At 43.9% G+C, this 18,572-nt stretch overlaps 1 protein-coding gene across 1 annotated transcript in view; it reads left to right on the plus strand.

The window, feature by feature from the left end:
• Positions 1–528: 528 nt before the first annotated feature.
• The window catches only part of LOC137625412 (clusterin-associated protein 1-like), a 233,977-nt gene continuing 215,933 nt past the window's right edge, over positions 529–18,572 (plus strand). Inside the window, exons 1-2 of the mRNA XM_068356318.1 lie at positions 529–683; positions 14,870–14,927. Coding sequence (XP_068212419.1) covers positions 14,906–14,927 — 22 coding nt within the window. The 5' untranslated portion in view covers positions 529–683; positions 14,870–14,905. The remainder of the gene's footprint in view (positions 684–14,869; positions 14,928–18,572) is intronic.

Genomic DNA, 18,572 nt, shown 5'->3' on the forward strand with positions numbered 1-18,572 from the left:
GCTTTCAAGAAAAAACTTATTCTTTAAGTGCTTAGATAATGTGGATTTGACAATAAACAGGCAATATGCTATGTATTACGCGGAAAGCCTAAGAGTATATACTTTAAACTTGCAACTAATGAGAGAAACGAGGTGAAGATCTCTTCTACGGTCTTGGGTAGAATTTTCTCAGCATCTACTAGCTCCGCCCACTAATACAATTGTAAACAAACAAAGATAGAAGCGCAAAGACCAGAGATTCGTGAGAATTATCGTGAGAATTTCCCTCGTTAGTAGAGCGCATTGGCAACAGATGGCGCTAATTAGCGGTCTTCTGATTATTGTATATCTGGACTCTATGATAAAAAAATAGCACTTGATTTAAATCAAGTTTACCATTAATGCTGAATAATTATAAATACAATTATGAAAAATGCATATTTTGCAGGAAAAAAACAAAACCTTCAATAGTGTACGACTCCAAATATAGCTGTGATACGTTGTCAGTAGATGGCGCTAATCTGTGACCCAGTGGGCACGGATTTTTAGCCAGTTCTCCGGTCTCTCATTTATTGTCTTTGTAAACAAACTTCCCAAGTGTCAGAGCAGGTGTTTTCGCTTGTATCGGCAATTGATTAATTCGTTTCCTATTTTGGTGTTGTAACATTTTTTACGTGGAAATACAAGCTGCCCTTCTGATTCATGTAAGTAACAGTATTTTAAAGAATTATGAATAATTGTTCATGTTAGCAATTAATCACTATTATACGAGCTAAAGTCATATAGGCTCATTTCAAATTTATCCTACATGTCAAAGCTTATTGAAAAAGTCATAAGTGAGCAATTATGGGCGCATATTGACGAGTTACAGGTATTCCCGGAAAATCAATCGGCCTACAGAGCTAATCATTCTACAGAAACTACTTTGTGCTCAATAATGAATGATATGATAGGTCTTCTTGATGGGGGAAAGTGTGGAATTTTAATTATGTTAGATCTTGGTGCTGCTTTTGACACTGTTGTGCACGAGTACTTACTTGACGACTTAAAGTCTATTGGGGTGACTGAGGAAGCACTGAAATTTTTGCGAAGTTACTTAGTGAACAGGAAGACTATTGTAGAAGTTTCTGGAAACCGATCCAATGAGAGAATTCTTATGAAGGGTGTACCACAGGGTAGTGTCCTGGGCCCTATCTTGTTTAACATATATACTATCGAGCTATCACACATCTTGAAAAAACAAAAACTGGGTTTTAAAATATATGCAGATGATACTCAGTTTTACCTCTCAATTTCAACAACACAAGATACAAAGAAGAAAATTGATGAGATAATGACTGAAATAAAAACATGGATGCAGAGGAAAAAGCTCAAATTAAATGATGATAAAACAGAATGTATGTTTTTTGGCACAAAGGTGGCTTTGAAGAAATACCAGTTAATTCAAAGTATAAAAATTGGTGATGTTGATGTTGGGATTGTGCCTGTTGTGAAAAATTTGGGTGTACTGATAGACTGTAATTTGTCAATGAAGGACCAAATTGTGAACACAGTGAAAGTGTGTAACTATCACCTGAGAAATATTTAACAGAGGGCAGTACAAAAATTTTAGCGATGAGTCATGTAATATCAAGGCTTGATTATTGCAATTCTCTGTACTACAAATTGCCCAATACACTACTAAGAAAGCTTCAAAATGTGCAAAACCGGGCGGCTAGACTGATAAAAGGCATTAAATTTCGGGAGAGAATAACTCCTGCACTGATCGATCTACATTGGTTACCTGTTAAGGCTAGGATTGAATTTAAAATTTGCTTGTTGACTCACAAAGCACTTACAAGTGATAAGCCTAAATATCTTCGTGATTGCTTGGTCCCCTACCCTGAAACTACCAGCGCCGCTGTAAGAGTTAGACATGCCGATGACCCACATAGACTATTCGAAATTAGTGTGAATCATGCAATAGGAGGAAGAACGTTCAGTTATGCTGCACCGAGACTCTTTAACGACCTTCCACTCGATGTCAAGAATAGCAATAATGTGGCAGCTTTCAAGAAAAACCTGAAGACTTATCTTTTTAGAAAGTGTTATAATAGTGACCTGAAAACTATTAAGCCTGAATACAAATGCTAGCGAAATAACTGATAACGATACAGAGAAAAATATTAACTGGAAAGAAATTATTTTTTTTCACACACCAAGGCCCGCCTGAACAGACCTTTAGTGTTTGATGGAGGGCGAGAAATAAACCCGTAAAAGTAAAAGTAAAGTAGGGGGAAATGTAAGCGGAAGTTTACTTTTAAACAAGTACAAAATGTGTTAGATTTACATTATGTTCTTAGGTAAATGAATAATACTGGGATTTTTAGCCAAGGAAATTCTATTTTTACTACTCGTGATCTTGTGTTTTATGCATTTCTAACCACGATCATTGGATCCCCATATATAAAGACGATTATGGGAGACCCCAGTGGGAATACTTTATTTGAAGGGTTTGGGAAATACCAAAAAAACTAGTGGGGATGTGTGTATGATAGCGGTCACCTGCATGTATGATTAAGGCTAACTTAGGCTAGTTTTTTCTATAAATTTAACTTGTTTCCCTTGTGTTGAATTGTATTAAATTATGAAAAGTAATAGAGGATAACAATAGCTTAACATAATTTGGCAGTATATGGAGGGCGTGGCCTTGTAAACAAATACTGTACCCAATAGTTATACACTGAACGGAGAGCATTTTCATCATAATCAATTGTCGACATAGATGAAATTACATTAAATTTTTAAATAGATTGTATGGTAAAGTTTTACTGTATTACAGATTCTCATTTCGAACAGAAAATGTGTTTTCCTGTAGTAAATAACGTGATTTCAACGAATTTGACCTTCATTTCAACCACAAACAAACAGAACAACCAGTAGGACTAACTTTAAGTAGCAGAACTGGTTGCTGTGTTTACGGCTAAAAGGAAGGTGAAAATCGGTTAAATCCCGTTATTTTCTAAGGAAAACATATAATTTATGTTAAAGTGTTTAAATATAATGTCTCTTGTTATATATTTTCTGTTAAAATGTTTAAATATAATGACTTGTTCAAATTCTGCTTCACTTCACTCATCAAAAACGTATGGACTACAAACGCTAACATTAGCAATGTTACGCAAAGTTACAAATTTACGTAGCCATTACTAACGTTAGCAATGGTACGCTAATATTAGCATGCGTATTTTGAATCCCTTTTAGGTAAAGTTGTATTGTATTACAGGGTGTGATTTCGAACAGAAAATATATGTTTTCCTATAGTAAATAACGTGATTTAACCGAATTTGACCTTCATTTCAACTGCAAACAAACAGATCCATCAATTCGACTAACTTTAAGTTGCCGTATTAGTTGCTGTTATTATGGATGAAATGAAGGTGAAAACTGGTTAAATCACGTTATTTTCTACAGGAAAACATATATTTTCTGTTAAAATGGCTAAATATAACCACTGTTGTCATATATGTTGTGTTAAGATATTTAAATATAAGCACTTGTTCAACTGTGTCACTTCACTCACGAATGTACTGCGAACGATAACATTGCAGCGTTACCAATGATACATAGTGTTACCAACGATGTCTGGGACTGTTACGGTAATATTACTGGTTACACAATATATAAAAAGTACAAAAAGGGTACAGAACCTAACAAACCTACTTAACCTAACCTAGTAGTTGACAGGTCACAAACCTCAGGTATTTACTGAGAACGGTAAAATTAGCCTCGATACGAATGATACACAGCGTTACCAATGGTATGGTGACATTACGTATTTTAAATAATTATTCCACATAAGTTTTACACAATATATAAAAAGTAAAAAAAGTGTACAGAACCTAACAAGCCCACCTAACCTAACCTAGGGGTTCCCAGGTCACAAAACTCACGTATGTCCTAGGAATGTTAAAATAAGCAACGTTACCAATTATACACAGTGTTAATAATGTTACGAAGGCATTTCTAACAGTAGCAATGCTACGGTAATATTATCATGTGTATTTTAAGGAATTGTTCCATATACACTTTACACAATATATGAAAAGGTACAAAAAGGGTACAGAACCTAACAAACCCACCTAACCTAACCTAGAAGTTAACAGGTCACAAAACACATATAATGACTTTTGTTGAATGACTTACCTTTATGAAGGGGACGTCGAAACTTGAGGGACACAGGAGGGTGAGAGTGACGGCTTAACTTTAAATAATATCATCTTCCATGGGAGTAGGCGATTTTTAAAAAAAATGTACCTTTATAAGAAGTAACAGTATAACCACAGCGACGTTTCTTTTTGGTTTTATGTATCTTGGTTTCGGTATTACAATAAAACACGTGAATGTCTTTCTTGTAAGATAGGAGGGAACGGCACTTGGGGCCACTGTAAACGGTGAGGAATTACATCGTGTACTTTAAGGAAATTATCAACATTGGATGAAGAATCATAAAAATCACCATGGAATTTAGCAAATGCTTTTAGGTATGGAATACTGCAGCCGTTACAAGTTTCTATAACTTCCTCCATCGCAAAATACGAAAAAATAAATCTCACTTGAAATGACGGACACCTTACTAGGACAAAGGTTTCCAGCGAAAAGGATTTGGTGGAAGGGGTATGGATAGACCACTTAAAGGAAGGGGGTAGGGAAATATTAACTGACAACCCCATTGTGTAAACTTTGAATACGTAGAGGATCGTGATTGGTTAACAGGAAAACAACGGAGTCTAGAGGGTAAACATAAATGAACTAGATAGGGAAACTTGAATAGAGCAAGTATTTATGTGAAATTGGGGTGTGACAAAGAAATAACAAAAGGAATAAAACCAATATAGGAAGATAGAATGCGATGTATGATAAATAATATTGAATGGGAATATAAAATGAGTTGATTTTATAAGGTATAGGATAATAAAACAAGTAATTTTAGGGTCAGAAGTAATATGTATACGGGGGTATTACATAAGTAATCATGTAATAGACTTGAACAGAGCTGGTATAGAGACGGGGAGTTATATTTCACGGTTAGGGAAGAAGAAATCCTATTGGTGGGGGAAAAGTTTCTGCGTAGGGAGGCGGGGTTTTTGCGCAGAAGATCGAAAACTGGTATGTACGAACGTACGTACGTAAGTGTGCTAATGTTAGCATGGAATGCTAACATTTGTTCTACATCAGACATTGGCAGCACTGGTTACTGTATTTTTTTCATGAGGAATAGTCTGCAATGGAGCCTCCAAAGTTTATCCAGTTATGCTGTTTTGTCTTTTCCTCCAGTTATTATAAATCCAAGAAGGTAATGTTTAGAGAAGAGAATGCTTGTTTTACGGTTATACATCGTTTCCCCAGTATGTTTTCCCCACCCAAACCCCCGAGTTCCCACTGGGCGTCCCCCATTACCGTAGGATATAGATATATATATATTTCTGAAACTATTCATTTGCGACGGGAACGAGTGTCATTTTCGAAGAGAGCGTAATTTTTTCTATAAGAAAAAGTAGTTTTTTTATTATTTTACATTGCCCTGTAATACACTACAATAATATCCATTTTTCTATTTACAGTACAGTACTGTTTACACAATTTTCAAAAGGGTACAGAACCTAACAAACCCATCTAACCTAACCTAGAAGTTCCCAGGTCACAATCCCTAGCCGGGGGCTTGCTTCCAAGGTCACAACCCGTGCCGGGGGCAAGCCCCCGGACCCCCTTTCTAGAGGCAAGCCCCAGGACCCCCCTTCCCAGGTCACAAACTTGTACTGGCAATAGGTAATGTTGAGCTGCACACTCTAAAAACATTAAAATTAAATAAATGAATGACTTGATTTTATGACCCAGATGTCGAAACTTGTGGGTCACGGGGTGTTGAGATTGAGACGTCTTAACTCCGTATGATAGCAAGGAACGACACTTCGGACACTGTAAACGTTGAGGTATTACATTGTGATTTAAGGAAATTATCAGCATTGGATGACGTATCAAAAAAATCGACATGAAATTTAGCAAATGCTTTTAAGTATGGAATACTGCAACCGTTACAAGTTTCTATAACTTCCTCCATTGCAAAATACAAAAAAAACCCTGCTTGAAATAACAGACCTGACTACAGTAGGACGAAGGTTTCCACGGAAAATGATTTGTTGGAAGAGGTATGAAGAGACCACTTGAAGAGTTAAGGGAAGGGGGTAGGGGAATATTAACCCTCACCCTCTGTGCAAACTTTCCATACGTATGGGTTTGTGATTGGTTAACAAACAAATAATGGAGTTTAGAGAGTAAACATGGATGAACTAGAATGGGAAACTTGTCCAGAGCAAGTATTTATGTGAAATTTGGTCGTGACAACGTAATAATAAAATGAATAAAAGTAATATAGCAAGATAAAATGGAATGTTTGATAAAACGTATTTTGAGCAAAGCGAAAAATCTATTTGTTCCGTAACTGAAATACAAACCACGCTATTTAATATGAGTAATTACTTTCGGCGTAGCTGAAATGACGAGCCATTAGAATTTTAACGAGGGTTTACTACCCCACCGCTAGTTAGCGGGGGGGTAGGGAGGGTAGCTTGCTACCCCCCCTCACACACACCTGTGCTTGAGCTCACTTTGCTCTCGGCTCGGGTGGTAGTCGGACATGTCCACTGTCACCCTCGCCTTCTATGACAGCCATTGCCAATACTTTTTGCTTTTCCTTTGACAGGTGTGTGAAGTTGGCCTCTGCTATGCGAAAGTATCCTGGATTGCCTGACTGCCCTTGTGGCACGTATGTGTCGGCGGTCGAGACGGACTCCCACACCTTATGTCCTTACTGTAGGGGCCAGCGGTGTGATAGGAATAAAGTGTGTGGTGAGTGTAGGGAGTGGTCTACCTCCCAGTGGGAGAGGTTTTCTCGGCGCCGGAAGAAGAAGTCCAGATGGGATATTTCTCCTTCGAAGGTTTCTTTGAAAGGAGAAAATCCCAAGGGCTCCTCTTCCGTGGCCCAAACCTCCTCCGAAGCTCCCACTTGATAGGTTTCTTCCGAGAAACTGTCGAGTGGTAGCGTAAGCCGTAGTTCTGTTGACCGATCTCGGGGTTTGGGAGAGGGAGTTGCCTTCCTTAGCGAGGCAGCTCCTCCTCCTCCCCTGGGGGAGGATTTAAATATGCCTGTATCTAATAATGATTTGTTACAGCTTTGGGCTTCCTTGGGGCTTGAGGGTTCGCCCTCCAAGGAAGCCTTGTCTGACATGATCAGGTTGGGGGCAGCTGTCAAATAATCGCCGACTTTAGCAGAGGTTGATCCTCTGTCTATCGTCGACGTTGTTGTGGCAGAGGCTTCTGATGAGTTATATCAAACCTCTGCTCGTGATGTTCCCGATGTAGCTGAAGGCTTAGTTCCCCTCTCGGAACATCCTTTGAGGGATGAACTAAGTCCAACGGTCTCTCCTACCGGTGATTCTCCCTCTTGGGGGAGTTCACTCACAGAGACTCCTCTTCGGAGGAATGCTGATGGTCAGCCCGCTGACCCCACGGCCCCCGGAGGGCGTATAAGGCGCAAAGCCCGCCTTCCTCTTCACCGTAGAGGCCTTCCTTCACTTCACAAGGGTGTTAGGAGGCTCCTCTTCGGTTCATCATCACCGCAGTCCGCTGCAGAGGAATCTTGCCGTCCTTCTCCGACTCTACCATCTACATCCCTGGACCTCTCCGCAGATCGTTCGCGATCTCCTTCGGTGGAAGGTCATCCTTACAAAGGACACGCCGACCTTCCACCCACCAGACCTGCTGACCTGCTGTCGCCGTTCCTGGCTGGTGACGCGCTGTGGGCGCCAACACGTTGTAAAACGGGCAACGGTCTTTCGCACAAGTTAGTGCATAAGTCCCTTACGCGCCAGGTCTCCCCTGCGCGCAAGCGCTCGCCTTCAGATGTGGTTCCTGATAAAGCATGCCAGCTCTCTCCTGATCGCCAGCGCACTACTGCGCTCCCTCATCCTGCTGCGCGTCAACGATCTCCTCTTCCACGATCTCCTGCGCGCCCACGATCTTCTGATCTGGGCGCAGTGGGGAAGTTAACCTGTTCCCCTGCTCACCAGCGCTCGCCAACGCGCCATCGGTCCCCGCGTGCGCGCCATCCTTCACCAGGGCGCCATCGCGCGCAGTCTCCGACGTGGGCCCATGAGGTTGCGCACGCGCGCCCTGCGTGCCCTGCGCGCCCACGCCCATCACCACAGCCAGATGTGTGCTCTCATGCGCGCCCGCGTGCAAGGGATATGTCTCCTGCGCACACGTGCCCAACGTTATCGCCCGCACGGGCTCTTCGGCCAGACCCTGTGCGCCCGCGCGCGAGCGCTTATTCATCCTTCAGCGCGCCCTCGGGCATCTCCAGGCCGCGCCATCGCTCGCCCAGGCGCGCGACCTTGGGCAATTCCCATCGCATGAGCGCCAGCGCGGTCCCACGCATGAGGCTGCAGAACATCGCGCAGCCTGGTCATCATCGCCGCGTTCCCCCCCCCCCCCCCCCCCCCCCCCCGCAAGCGCAGAACAGCGCGCTCGCCGGTGGGAGGGAGGATTCCGGATAGGTCCAGGGACTTTTCTCCTTTATCTTTTCTGGCAAACCCCCCTTTGGTAATTCCTCCTAGGGATCCCACGATCCCTTTCGCTCCAGAGGGAGTTTCTGTGCTGTCAGTCAGCATCCTTGGTTTGGGTCTCTGGTCAAAGCAGTCATGCAGGCTTTTAAGCCTGTTTTCTCTGAGCTGGGCCACAAATCATTGGCAGCTTCTACTCCCCTGAAGAGGAAGAGAGGAGTGTCTGACGTGGTAACTTCTCCAAGGGCGAAGCTTACTCCTCGGAAGTCCTTGAGGAAGGCCTCCTCACCCCCCCCAGACTTTCAATCTCTCCCCTTCGGACGAAGATTTCCCGTCCTCAAGGGAGTCACGCGAGGTGAGGCGTTCCCCCATCGCACCAATGAGGGAAACCCCACCTCGCACTGGGAAGTTTTCTCGGGTAGGGTTGGAGAAGAGCCTCCCACCATCACTGTTGGAGTCCTGCATCCCTCCCAGGAGGGAGTCGAAGAACTCTAAGACGTTGGCTAAGTCATTCTCAAGGATTAGACCGGAGCCAGCCAAGCACTCAGAGAACGTCCACGAGTCCCCCCAAGAAGAGCCTTTGGGGACAGGAGACTTCGCTGCTAGCCCTTCAGGAGGGGAGCTACAGGAGTCAGAGCATGCGTTCTGGCAGGTTCTGACCCTGATAAGGAATCTCAATGGGTTTGTGGATCCAGAGATTCCCCCTCGTGAGGGCAAGGACACGGTCTTGGACCGAGTCTTTGGTACTCAAAAACCCTCAAAGGCCAGCACGGCTTTGCCCTGGTCTCAAGGGGTTAAGAGTGCCAGAGACATGGTCGAAGGCCAGCTCTCCGAGCTTGCCTCCTACAGCCGATCCAGCGCCAGCAACAAACTCCTCCCGCCTCCTCGAGTCCATCAGAGGAGGTACTTTGACATCATGGAGGAGACTTGTTTAGCTGTTCCCCTACACCACTCTTTGGAAGAGCTTACCAGGGGAGTCCCTCTAGAGAGAGACTCCAACTGGCAGGTCTCGTTCTCGACAATGGAGATCCTTAGCCAGGAGAAGGTAGCGAAGTGTGCCATGCAGGCAACTTCGTGGCTGGACATCTGGCTAGGGTCTCTGGGCATCCTGTTACGATCAGAGGACTTGTCTAAACAAAGTACCAGGAAGGCCATGGAGACCTTTTTACTCTCAGGCACTCGTACAATCGAGTTTCTAGCCCACCAAGTCTCGAACAAGTGGGCTAATACCATCTTGAAACGTTGCCTGAGAGATTCCATCAAAAGGTCCCCAGTACCGAGATCAGCAGGCTCAGACATTCTTCCATTATGGGGAAGAACTTGTTCGAGCCTAAGGACATGGAGCAGGTGGCTGAGATGTGGAGGAAGTCCAATCAGGACTCTCTCCTACATAGAGCTCTAACTTCGAAGTCCTATAAATCTCCAGCAACCCAGCAACCACGTTCTACCAAGACCACGAAACCAGCAGGTACAGCGAAGACAACGGTGGCTAAGTTCTTTCCTGTCAAGGACAAGAAAGGCAAAAAGTTGTCCAGGGGAGGAAAGAATCTTAGAGGGAGTGGCCGAGGCCGCGAACGCTAGGATTGGCAGTCCCCCTGCATGTCCACCAGTGGGGGGATGCCTACAAAGTTGCGCAAACAGGTGGCAGCAACTCGGGGCCGATTCCTGGACGATTTCCGTAATCTGTCAAGGATATCGCGTCCCGTTCACAACATCTCTACCTCCCCTGACAGCGAATCCAGTGTCGTTGAGCTCCCTTACCATGGGATCGGCAAGGGGGCAAGCCCTTCGGGCAGAAGTCCAGACCATGTTGAAGAAGGGTGCTCTCCAAGAGGTCATCAACGGGGCCCCAGGCTTCTTCAGTCAACTCTTTCTTGTAAAGAAGGCGTCTGGAGGCTGGAGACCAGTCATCGACCTCTCAGTTCTGAACAGGTTTTTCAAGCAGACCCCATTCAGCATGAAGACCGCAGACATGGTCAGACTTCATGTATACACTGGACCTGAAGGACGCGTACTTCCAGATCCCAGTCCATCCGTCTTCAAGGAAATACTTAAGATTCAGCCTAGACGACAAGATCTACCAGTTCAAGGTGCTGTGTGTCGGTCTCTCAACAGCACCACAGGTTTTCACCAGAGTGTTCACCCTAATATCGTCGTGGGCACACAGGATCGGTATCCGTCTCCTCCTTTATCTGGACGACTGGCTGATCCTAGCAGACTCGGAGTCAGCCCTTCTTCGACACCGAGATAAACTTCTGGGACTTTGCCAAGATCTGGGGATCATGGTAAATCTCAAGAAGTCTTCTCTGCTTCCCACTTAAAGACTGGTATATATAGGTATGATCATAGACACCAATCCCCACAAAGCCTTCCCATCAGACGACAGGATAGCATGGCTGAGGAGGGTCGCAAGTCCTTTCCTCAGACGAGAAGAGCTTCCAGCCCAATCGTGGTTACATCTCCTCGGTCACCTCTCATCCTTGGCCCATCTAGTTCCCAACGGTCGCCTCAGGATGTGATCCCTCCAATGGCGACTCAAGTCCCGGTGGAATCAAGGTCACGATTCCCCGGACGTCATGATCCCTATGGGTCCTGCGGAACAGACGGACCTTCAGTGGTGGGTGACAGACGAGAACCTGCGAAGGGGAGTGGATCTTCTCGTCCTTCCCCTGGATTTGATGCTGTTTTCGGACACCTCAAAGAAAGGGTGGGGGGCCCACATTCTGCAACACAGGACCTCAGGCCTGTGATCAGAATCAGAAAAGTGCCTCCATATAAATATGCTAGAAATGAAGGCCATATTCCTGGCCCTTCAACAGTTCCAACAATACCTGGCGGGTCACTCTGTGGTGGTGATGAGCAACAACACCACAGTAGTGGCTTACATCAACAAACAAGGAGATACCTTTTCAGAACAGCTGTGTCATCTTGCAGTAGAGATACTGAGATGGATCGAAGCCCACTCGATTCCACTATCGGTTCACTTCATTCCAGGCAAGAGGAATGTGCTCGCCAACAGTCTGAGCAGAGCGTCTGAGATAGTGAGTACCGAGTGGTCTTTGGATCATCTAGTAGCCAACAAAGTCCTGACTTTGTGGAGTTCCCCGACTGTGGATCTGTTCGCTATAGCGCTCAACTTCAAGCTCCTGCTGTACTGCACCACAGTCCCGGATCCCAAAGCTCGATAGTGGTAGTCTATTGGAAACGTCCTTGCCTGGTTGGCTGTGGGTTTGAGACCCACTGAAGCTCGATAGTGGTAGTCTTTTGGAAATGTCCCTACCTAGTGATCTGCTCGGATGGGGTTCGAGATCAACTCAAGCTCGAAAGATTCTTGTCTGCAACCTCACCATCCTTGCGAGCTTAGGATAGGGAGTTTGGGGGATCCTATAAGGTTACCTGTTGAATCATCAGCAGCCATTGTCTGTCCCTCCCTGGTCCTAGCTTATTTGGAGAGGAGCTTAGGAGCTGATCATATGTATGTTGGGTCAGTCTCTATGGCACTGCCAGTGTCCCTTCTACCTGCTGAGTCATCAGCAGCCATTGTCTGTGCCTCTCTGGTTCTAACGTGTGGAGAGGGTCTTGGGCGCTAATCAAATGAATATTTGGTTAGTCTGTAGGGCATTGTCAGTGTCCCTTCTATCTGCTGAGTCATCAGAAGCCAATGTCTGGCCCTCCCTGGTACTATTTTGTGTGGAGAGGGCCTTGAGCGCTGATTGTATGGGTATTTGGTCAGTCTCTAGAGCATTGTCACTGTCGCTTGCCTCTGCCATTCATGAGTGACCTTGTAATCCTTTACAACTTGATAGAACTTCCTCGCTCCATCCTATATGCAGCTTTCCGTGAACCCCAACAGAGGGAACTTGAGGAGTTGCTCAGTGGTGATTTAGATCTGCACAAAGGGTTCGAGATAAAACCCACACTGTTAAAAACACTTATAAGGTTAGATCAGCCTCCCGTGAGAGACTTAAGAGAAGCTGAAAAATGCTTTAGGTCTTGTGGCTCCGGGTCGCATTCCATGACCCGGCCTGGAAGAAGATCTCCCTGGGTCATATGGGATACAAACCTGAAGCTCTTACACATACTGGCCCGCCATCACCTGCCCTAAAGTCCTGCCTGTAATTGCTAAGTGTCTTGTTTTAGCTGATGCATGTGTGAGTAGGGTGGTTGGTCTATCTTCATTAGCCCCTGATAACTAGTGCAAGGTAGTAGCATCTCGTTGAAAGTTTTACAGCTAGTTTCAGCTGTCGCCAAAATATATATCTATAGTAAAGAGCTTCAGGTTTGTATGGTTAGGAAAAATCCAAATTAGTTTCAAATGTCATATTATTTTCAAAAATTTGTGATATTCTCAATTGGCCAAGATCCTGTTGGACTTTGTTCGGATCCCCAGCAATAAATACCTGTATGTTTTAATGAGACTCAACACTACTTAGCATCTCCTTCAAGCGAAAGGCTTTTTGCCAGGCATTGCACGGGAGATGTCTGGATATCTCCGCAAGTCATCTATGGCAGTCTGCCAGGCAAGGTGAGCCATCTTCTCTGGTCAAAGCCTCTATATAACAACTAGCAAACTTCCTTACCTACCCTCGCATATGAACCCTTGAGAAGTATCCGACAAAGACCGGACACTAAAGAAGGTTTTTCTGCTTGACCTTAGCAAAGTAAGTAGGTAAGATTCGTGGCATAGCACATACATTATTGTTAGTCTTACTGAGGGATGAAGAAGGTCTCATTTTCTTCGTTCCTTAATTCATAGCCAAACTCAGAACTTGGTGTTGCATAATCCAATGGTTGAGAACTTCTCCATCACCTCACTCATAGAAGCTACTGGCAATCTGGATGCTATATTTCTTTGCACTGTGATGCCACTAAAATGCTGCCTGAAGTGGATGCAACCATCCAGAATGCAGCTCCAAAACCTATTCATTAGCACAGACAGGTGTAAGAAGATTTCTAGGAACAACAACCCTTCTGGCTCAAAGGGTTCAAAGCCAAACAGTAGAACTGGAAGAGCCTGTGCATGCACGCAATCACGAAGTTAGAGGAGTTGGAGCATTTAGGAAGAGCCTGTTAGTTGGGGCAGTCTTGAAGGCAGGAGTCTGGAAATGCAAGACAGCCTTCCTACCCTATTACAGTACCTTAAAGGAATGTAACAACATCCTTTGATATGTTTTCTCTAGGACCTTTGGCAGTTGGAAAGCAGATTGTGTAGCTCACTTAGCTCTCTCATTGGACTAAAAGCATCTCTTATAGAATAACATTTGGGATGTCAGTCTAGGTTAAGAGTAAGAATGTCTTGCATTTTTCATCTTTTCTTTCTCCTTTCTTAATGCACAGCAGTCGTGTCTTTATGTCGCTGGATCGTACTTTGATGCAGGTAAGCGACCACATCAACAAAATATTGTATTTAGTATAAGATAGAAGTATTTCTCCCATACTCCATGTGACGGGGAGGGTAGACAGAATTGTAAACCCATCACTTTTAAATTGTTAATACATTTTAGACATCATATCCCAGTGGGGATGTGGGCTGCTCCACGACCATCAATTGTATCTACCAACAGAAACCTAGCCTATCACCTGGAATCTTATCAGGTTGATAGGAGGGGGAATGGAGTCGACAGTTATGCCCTTTTCCAGGTCAGAGTGTCTTCACATGCCGGGATTTTAGACTCGCCAGTTTGGGTATAGGAACTTCCTCTCTCCTACGGATAAGTCTCCTATTAAAGGACGAGAGATGGTATTCATGCAGGAACAAATCACAAATTAAAAAGAAAGATTTGTACTGTATATTTCCTAACTGGGTTTCTTCGCCACCCGCTAGTAATTACCGACACCTTGTCATAGATTATAATAGCTGAGTTTCCAGCTTTGCTGAAGTCTTACAGCTATTAAAAGGACTCAGGTTTTTATAGTTAGTAAAATACAAAGTATTTTTAAAATTTGTGATTTTTAGTTAAATTAAACTTTGGTTTCCCCAGTGGATATCATGTTGGAATATGAAAATACATAATTTCAGACATTCTTGCATTTCTTGAAAGTTTCATATATTTCTCAAAATCTACTTTCAAATCCTTTGAGGAATCTTACTTTTATTGGAGCTGGGAAGGTTGAATTGTGATCAGCCTGGTGGTACTATCTCTTGCAATGAATTATCTAAAAAAGCAGAGAATTTTATTTCCTTAGGTATTATAATTTGTATAAATTTAAAGTAACTTTTACTTAGTTAATTGAAATAAACTTTAGTTTAATTTTTATATTTTTTATCTAAAAGCCCTTTCTTTTAACAGGTTTTCTTCGCAGAAGTGGGAATATAATATTAAAAAATGTCTTATCGGGAAATAAGAAGTAAGCAAATATTCTTTTTTTATGAATGACATCTTTTCATTCTGAATGGAATGTTTCAAATTGGTGGTGTATACATGTATGAAGTAAAGATGAATTTGTTTGTACACAGATACAACCTTTTGAGTTGTTTGTATTGGTTTGCTGTAAGTTAAAATGTGCCTAGCTGATAGATATATAATGGGTTACTAGTAGTGGTAGTGCAAGGGCTGTTGGCACCTTAGGGCAAAGCCTTTTTAACACCCGCAAAGGGTGGAGAGCTCTTTTCATTTGAGTATATTAATCTTGGCAGGAAAATGTTTGTCTTCATTATTCCAGATATAATATGTTGAAAGCAAAACCTTTTAATTTACATAATATTCTGAAATGAAACTAAATTTGCAAGCTGAAATAGTTTATTTTATAAATGATAGATATAACTTATTATTTGCCTTCATAGATAGATTACAAAATATTGATAAAGTAAATAGCATGTAGCTAACTTAATGACTAAAGCAAGTGGCAAATTGAATAAGTGTGACTCAAGAAAGAGATAAACATTAGTATCCGGGGTTAGAACCCCGTGATACCTGACGGTAATTCTCTTATAATGTCAACTGCAGAAATATTATATAGTAAGAAGTTGCTGGAGGGAACTTCCATCAGGACAACATGGCTCGAGCCCAAAAACATTAGTAAATCCTGGGTACGAAGAAAATCATGAAAAAATATAATTTTTGGGCTCAGGCCATGTCGTCGTGATGGAAGTTCCTTCGAAGGTAGATTCTTAGGTATATTTGACCTACAGTGATATGTCCCAGAGAATTTACCAAAGGTATCCAGAATTCTAACTCCTGGAGCGAATATCCCTTAAAATTTTAAAAATGGATATCGCGTAATATCAGAGGACGTATTCTTGACACATCTCATGGCTATCTACGCCCCCAATAGAGCTTTTACTTCAAGGGGAAAGAGAGGCAAGAATAATTAGAGTCGTTAAAGAGACAACGCTCTCGACGCTCCTACTGCTCTGCAAATAGTGCGCTAATTCGCCACCGCAAGGCGCCACCAAGTCATTCTTTCTATCGTAGCTTCGTTTGACTGGTGTTATCCCGTGTTCTCAAGCTATTTTGGAGTTTTTGGATGCTATGATGTCTTCACCAGCCTCATCAGCTTCTGGAAAGTTAAGTAATATCTTTATTTTATGTAAATGTAAGCTCTTGCCAGTTTTACTTTTCGATTGAGATTGTAATTAACGTAACAAGAGCTGTTGCCAGCCGGATGGCGTCATGGACGCGGTCATTCTTTCTGTACATTTAGTTAGCCAGAACGACCCTTTCCCGGCATTATTCGCTTTAATAACTTTAGCTAGGGATTCTTATATTATGTCATTGTTGTCGTGGATTTGGCTATTTATTTCGAGCCTCACGAGTGCTAGGCTTCCTAGCCTAGGCACCTACACACTTCATGCATGAGATAACCTTCCTGATAAAGTTTTATTGAAGCTCAGGCAATATTTTACACATTTATGATATTACTTTATTATGCTTTCCTCTTCCAAGATAGTATACAGAGAGTTCCGGTGAACGATTCTCATGCTCCTAGGCTACTAGCCTAGGGGCTTTAGTATACTTTCATACATGTCCCCATTGCTCTTGTATTGTCTCATTTAAGGGGAGACTGACACCTCCTATACCTTTTAAGTCGATACTAATCTCCTAGGAGATTTAACAGCAATCCCCTTCCCTGTGATTAGCCTAGGCTATTCTCAGTTTTCTTTGCTGTAAACAGAGTTCTGGCAAAGTTTTACCGAGATGTTCCGTTTTCTTTCTCCTAACCACTGAGTCGGTTTTGAGTTTAGAACGGGACATCAGAGTATCAGTATGTGTTAGGCATCTTCCTGTCTTGGCGAAATGATTTCCCATGTCAGGTTAGGCTGCTCTTACAGGAGGCTAGACCTCCCTAGACCATATTTGGGGGTTTTGTATGACAATTCCCCCTTCCTTGACCTAGCAGACGGTCCTGTGGTGGTAGACCTTAGACCGAAGAAATGACTTCTTCACTGACTAAGGTCTCTGGCATGAGATTCTGTTCTCTTGTGAGATGGCATCCTACGGAAGCCCTCTCACTTGACTAACCCAACCTGGGGAAATGATTTCTCCTACCTGAGGTTACTCCATGAGACCAGAATCCCTTAGGTTAAGTAGTGTCTTTGGGCATTACCTTACCTGTAGGACACCTACCCCCTCCCCTCTATCTCTTTCGTGTTAAATGAACCAACACCCTCCTTGCCGTCGTTTTACCTTGACCCTAAGGGTTATTGTAGGACTGGCCTGAGGTTCCCCGTCTGCCGACGGGTACCCTCATATTCTTTAGAGTGTTCTTCAGTCCTCCCTTGGACTGCCTTCCATAGTCCTTATGACTGGGATATGGTTGGGTGGAAGCCAGAATTTAATTCCCCCTTCCACTTGAACCCTCATTCTGGATGCAGGCCGGCAAGGCTGAGCCCTTGCCTTCGTCCATCCTCTCTTTCTCTCTTACTTTCGTACTGGGCCATGTCAATTGTCTGCCGGCCGGCAGTTGCCCTGCCGCCGCTTACTGGGAACGTCGTTGATCGACAACCCAAAGACAATAGACATTCAGGGACCAACTGCCGGCTGCTGAGTTGCCAGCCGACAGCCGGCCACCCATACCTGGTTATCTGCCGCCGACTGCTGCCGGGTCCTACTTGATGGAAGGATCCTCGGCTGCCGGCCGGCAGAACCGCTCCCGGCAGGCAGAGCCGGCGGCTGCCGGCCGGCAGAGCCGCTCCCGGCAGAGGCCGCCGGCAGCCAGCAGAGCCGTTGCCGGCGGCCTACCACCCAATTTTATGAAGACAATAATTGCCTTCAATAGCCCAGAATAGGCCGGCATGTGCTGGCTTGCCCGGCAGACGCCGGAAGGCCCGGCAGACGCTGGCAGGCCTGGCAGGTGCCGGCAGGCCTGACAGGACTGGCAATTTGTTACCAAACAGTCAGTGCTGTAGCCCAAACAACCTACAAGGTGCTTCATGGGCAGCCTATTGTGAGACCATCACATATAAGAGAGCGATTCTCTCTTCCATTAATGGTTATTATCCATTATTGTCCTTAATCCCCAATATTGAAACTGGAAGATTGTGTCAAGAAGACACTCTATGTCATAGGATATCATCTTCCCCTAAGAATTCCTAAGAATTCTACTTTCAGTATTTGAGGAGGTCATAACAATTGGCTGGACAGGAAACACATGTAGGTGTCTTTCCTATTTGTAGCTTACCCTATCCATGCTAATATAAATTATATTATGTATGCTGAAATCTGAGAATTTCACCGAATACTTATATTCTATTCTTTCTTTACAGGAGGAGCATCCCGAGTGTGGGAATAGTTTTTGCAGGTCACTCTGTGGTGCTGATGAGCGACAATACCACGGTATTGGCTTACGTAAACAAGCAGGGCGGTACCTTTTCACAGCCCCTAAGCCATCTAGCAGTGGAGATGTTAAGATGGACAGAAGACAACTCAGTGTCCCTATTAGCCCATTTCATTCTGGGCAAGAGGAATGTGCTCGCAGACAATCTGAGCAAAGCAACTCGGATAGTGGGCTCCGAGTAAGTCAACAAAGTCCTGACTTTGTGAGGTTCCCCAA

This window comes from Palaemon carinicauda, chromosome 32 (genome assembly GCF_036898095.1).
Source record: "Palaemon carinicauda isolate YSFRI2023 chromosome 32, ASM3689809v2, whole genome shotgun sequence".
Classification (NCBI taxonomy): Eukaryota; Metazoa; Arthropoda; class Malacostraca; order Decapoda; family Palaemonidae; genus Palaemon; species Palaemon carinicauda.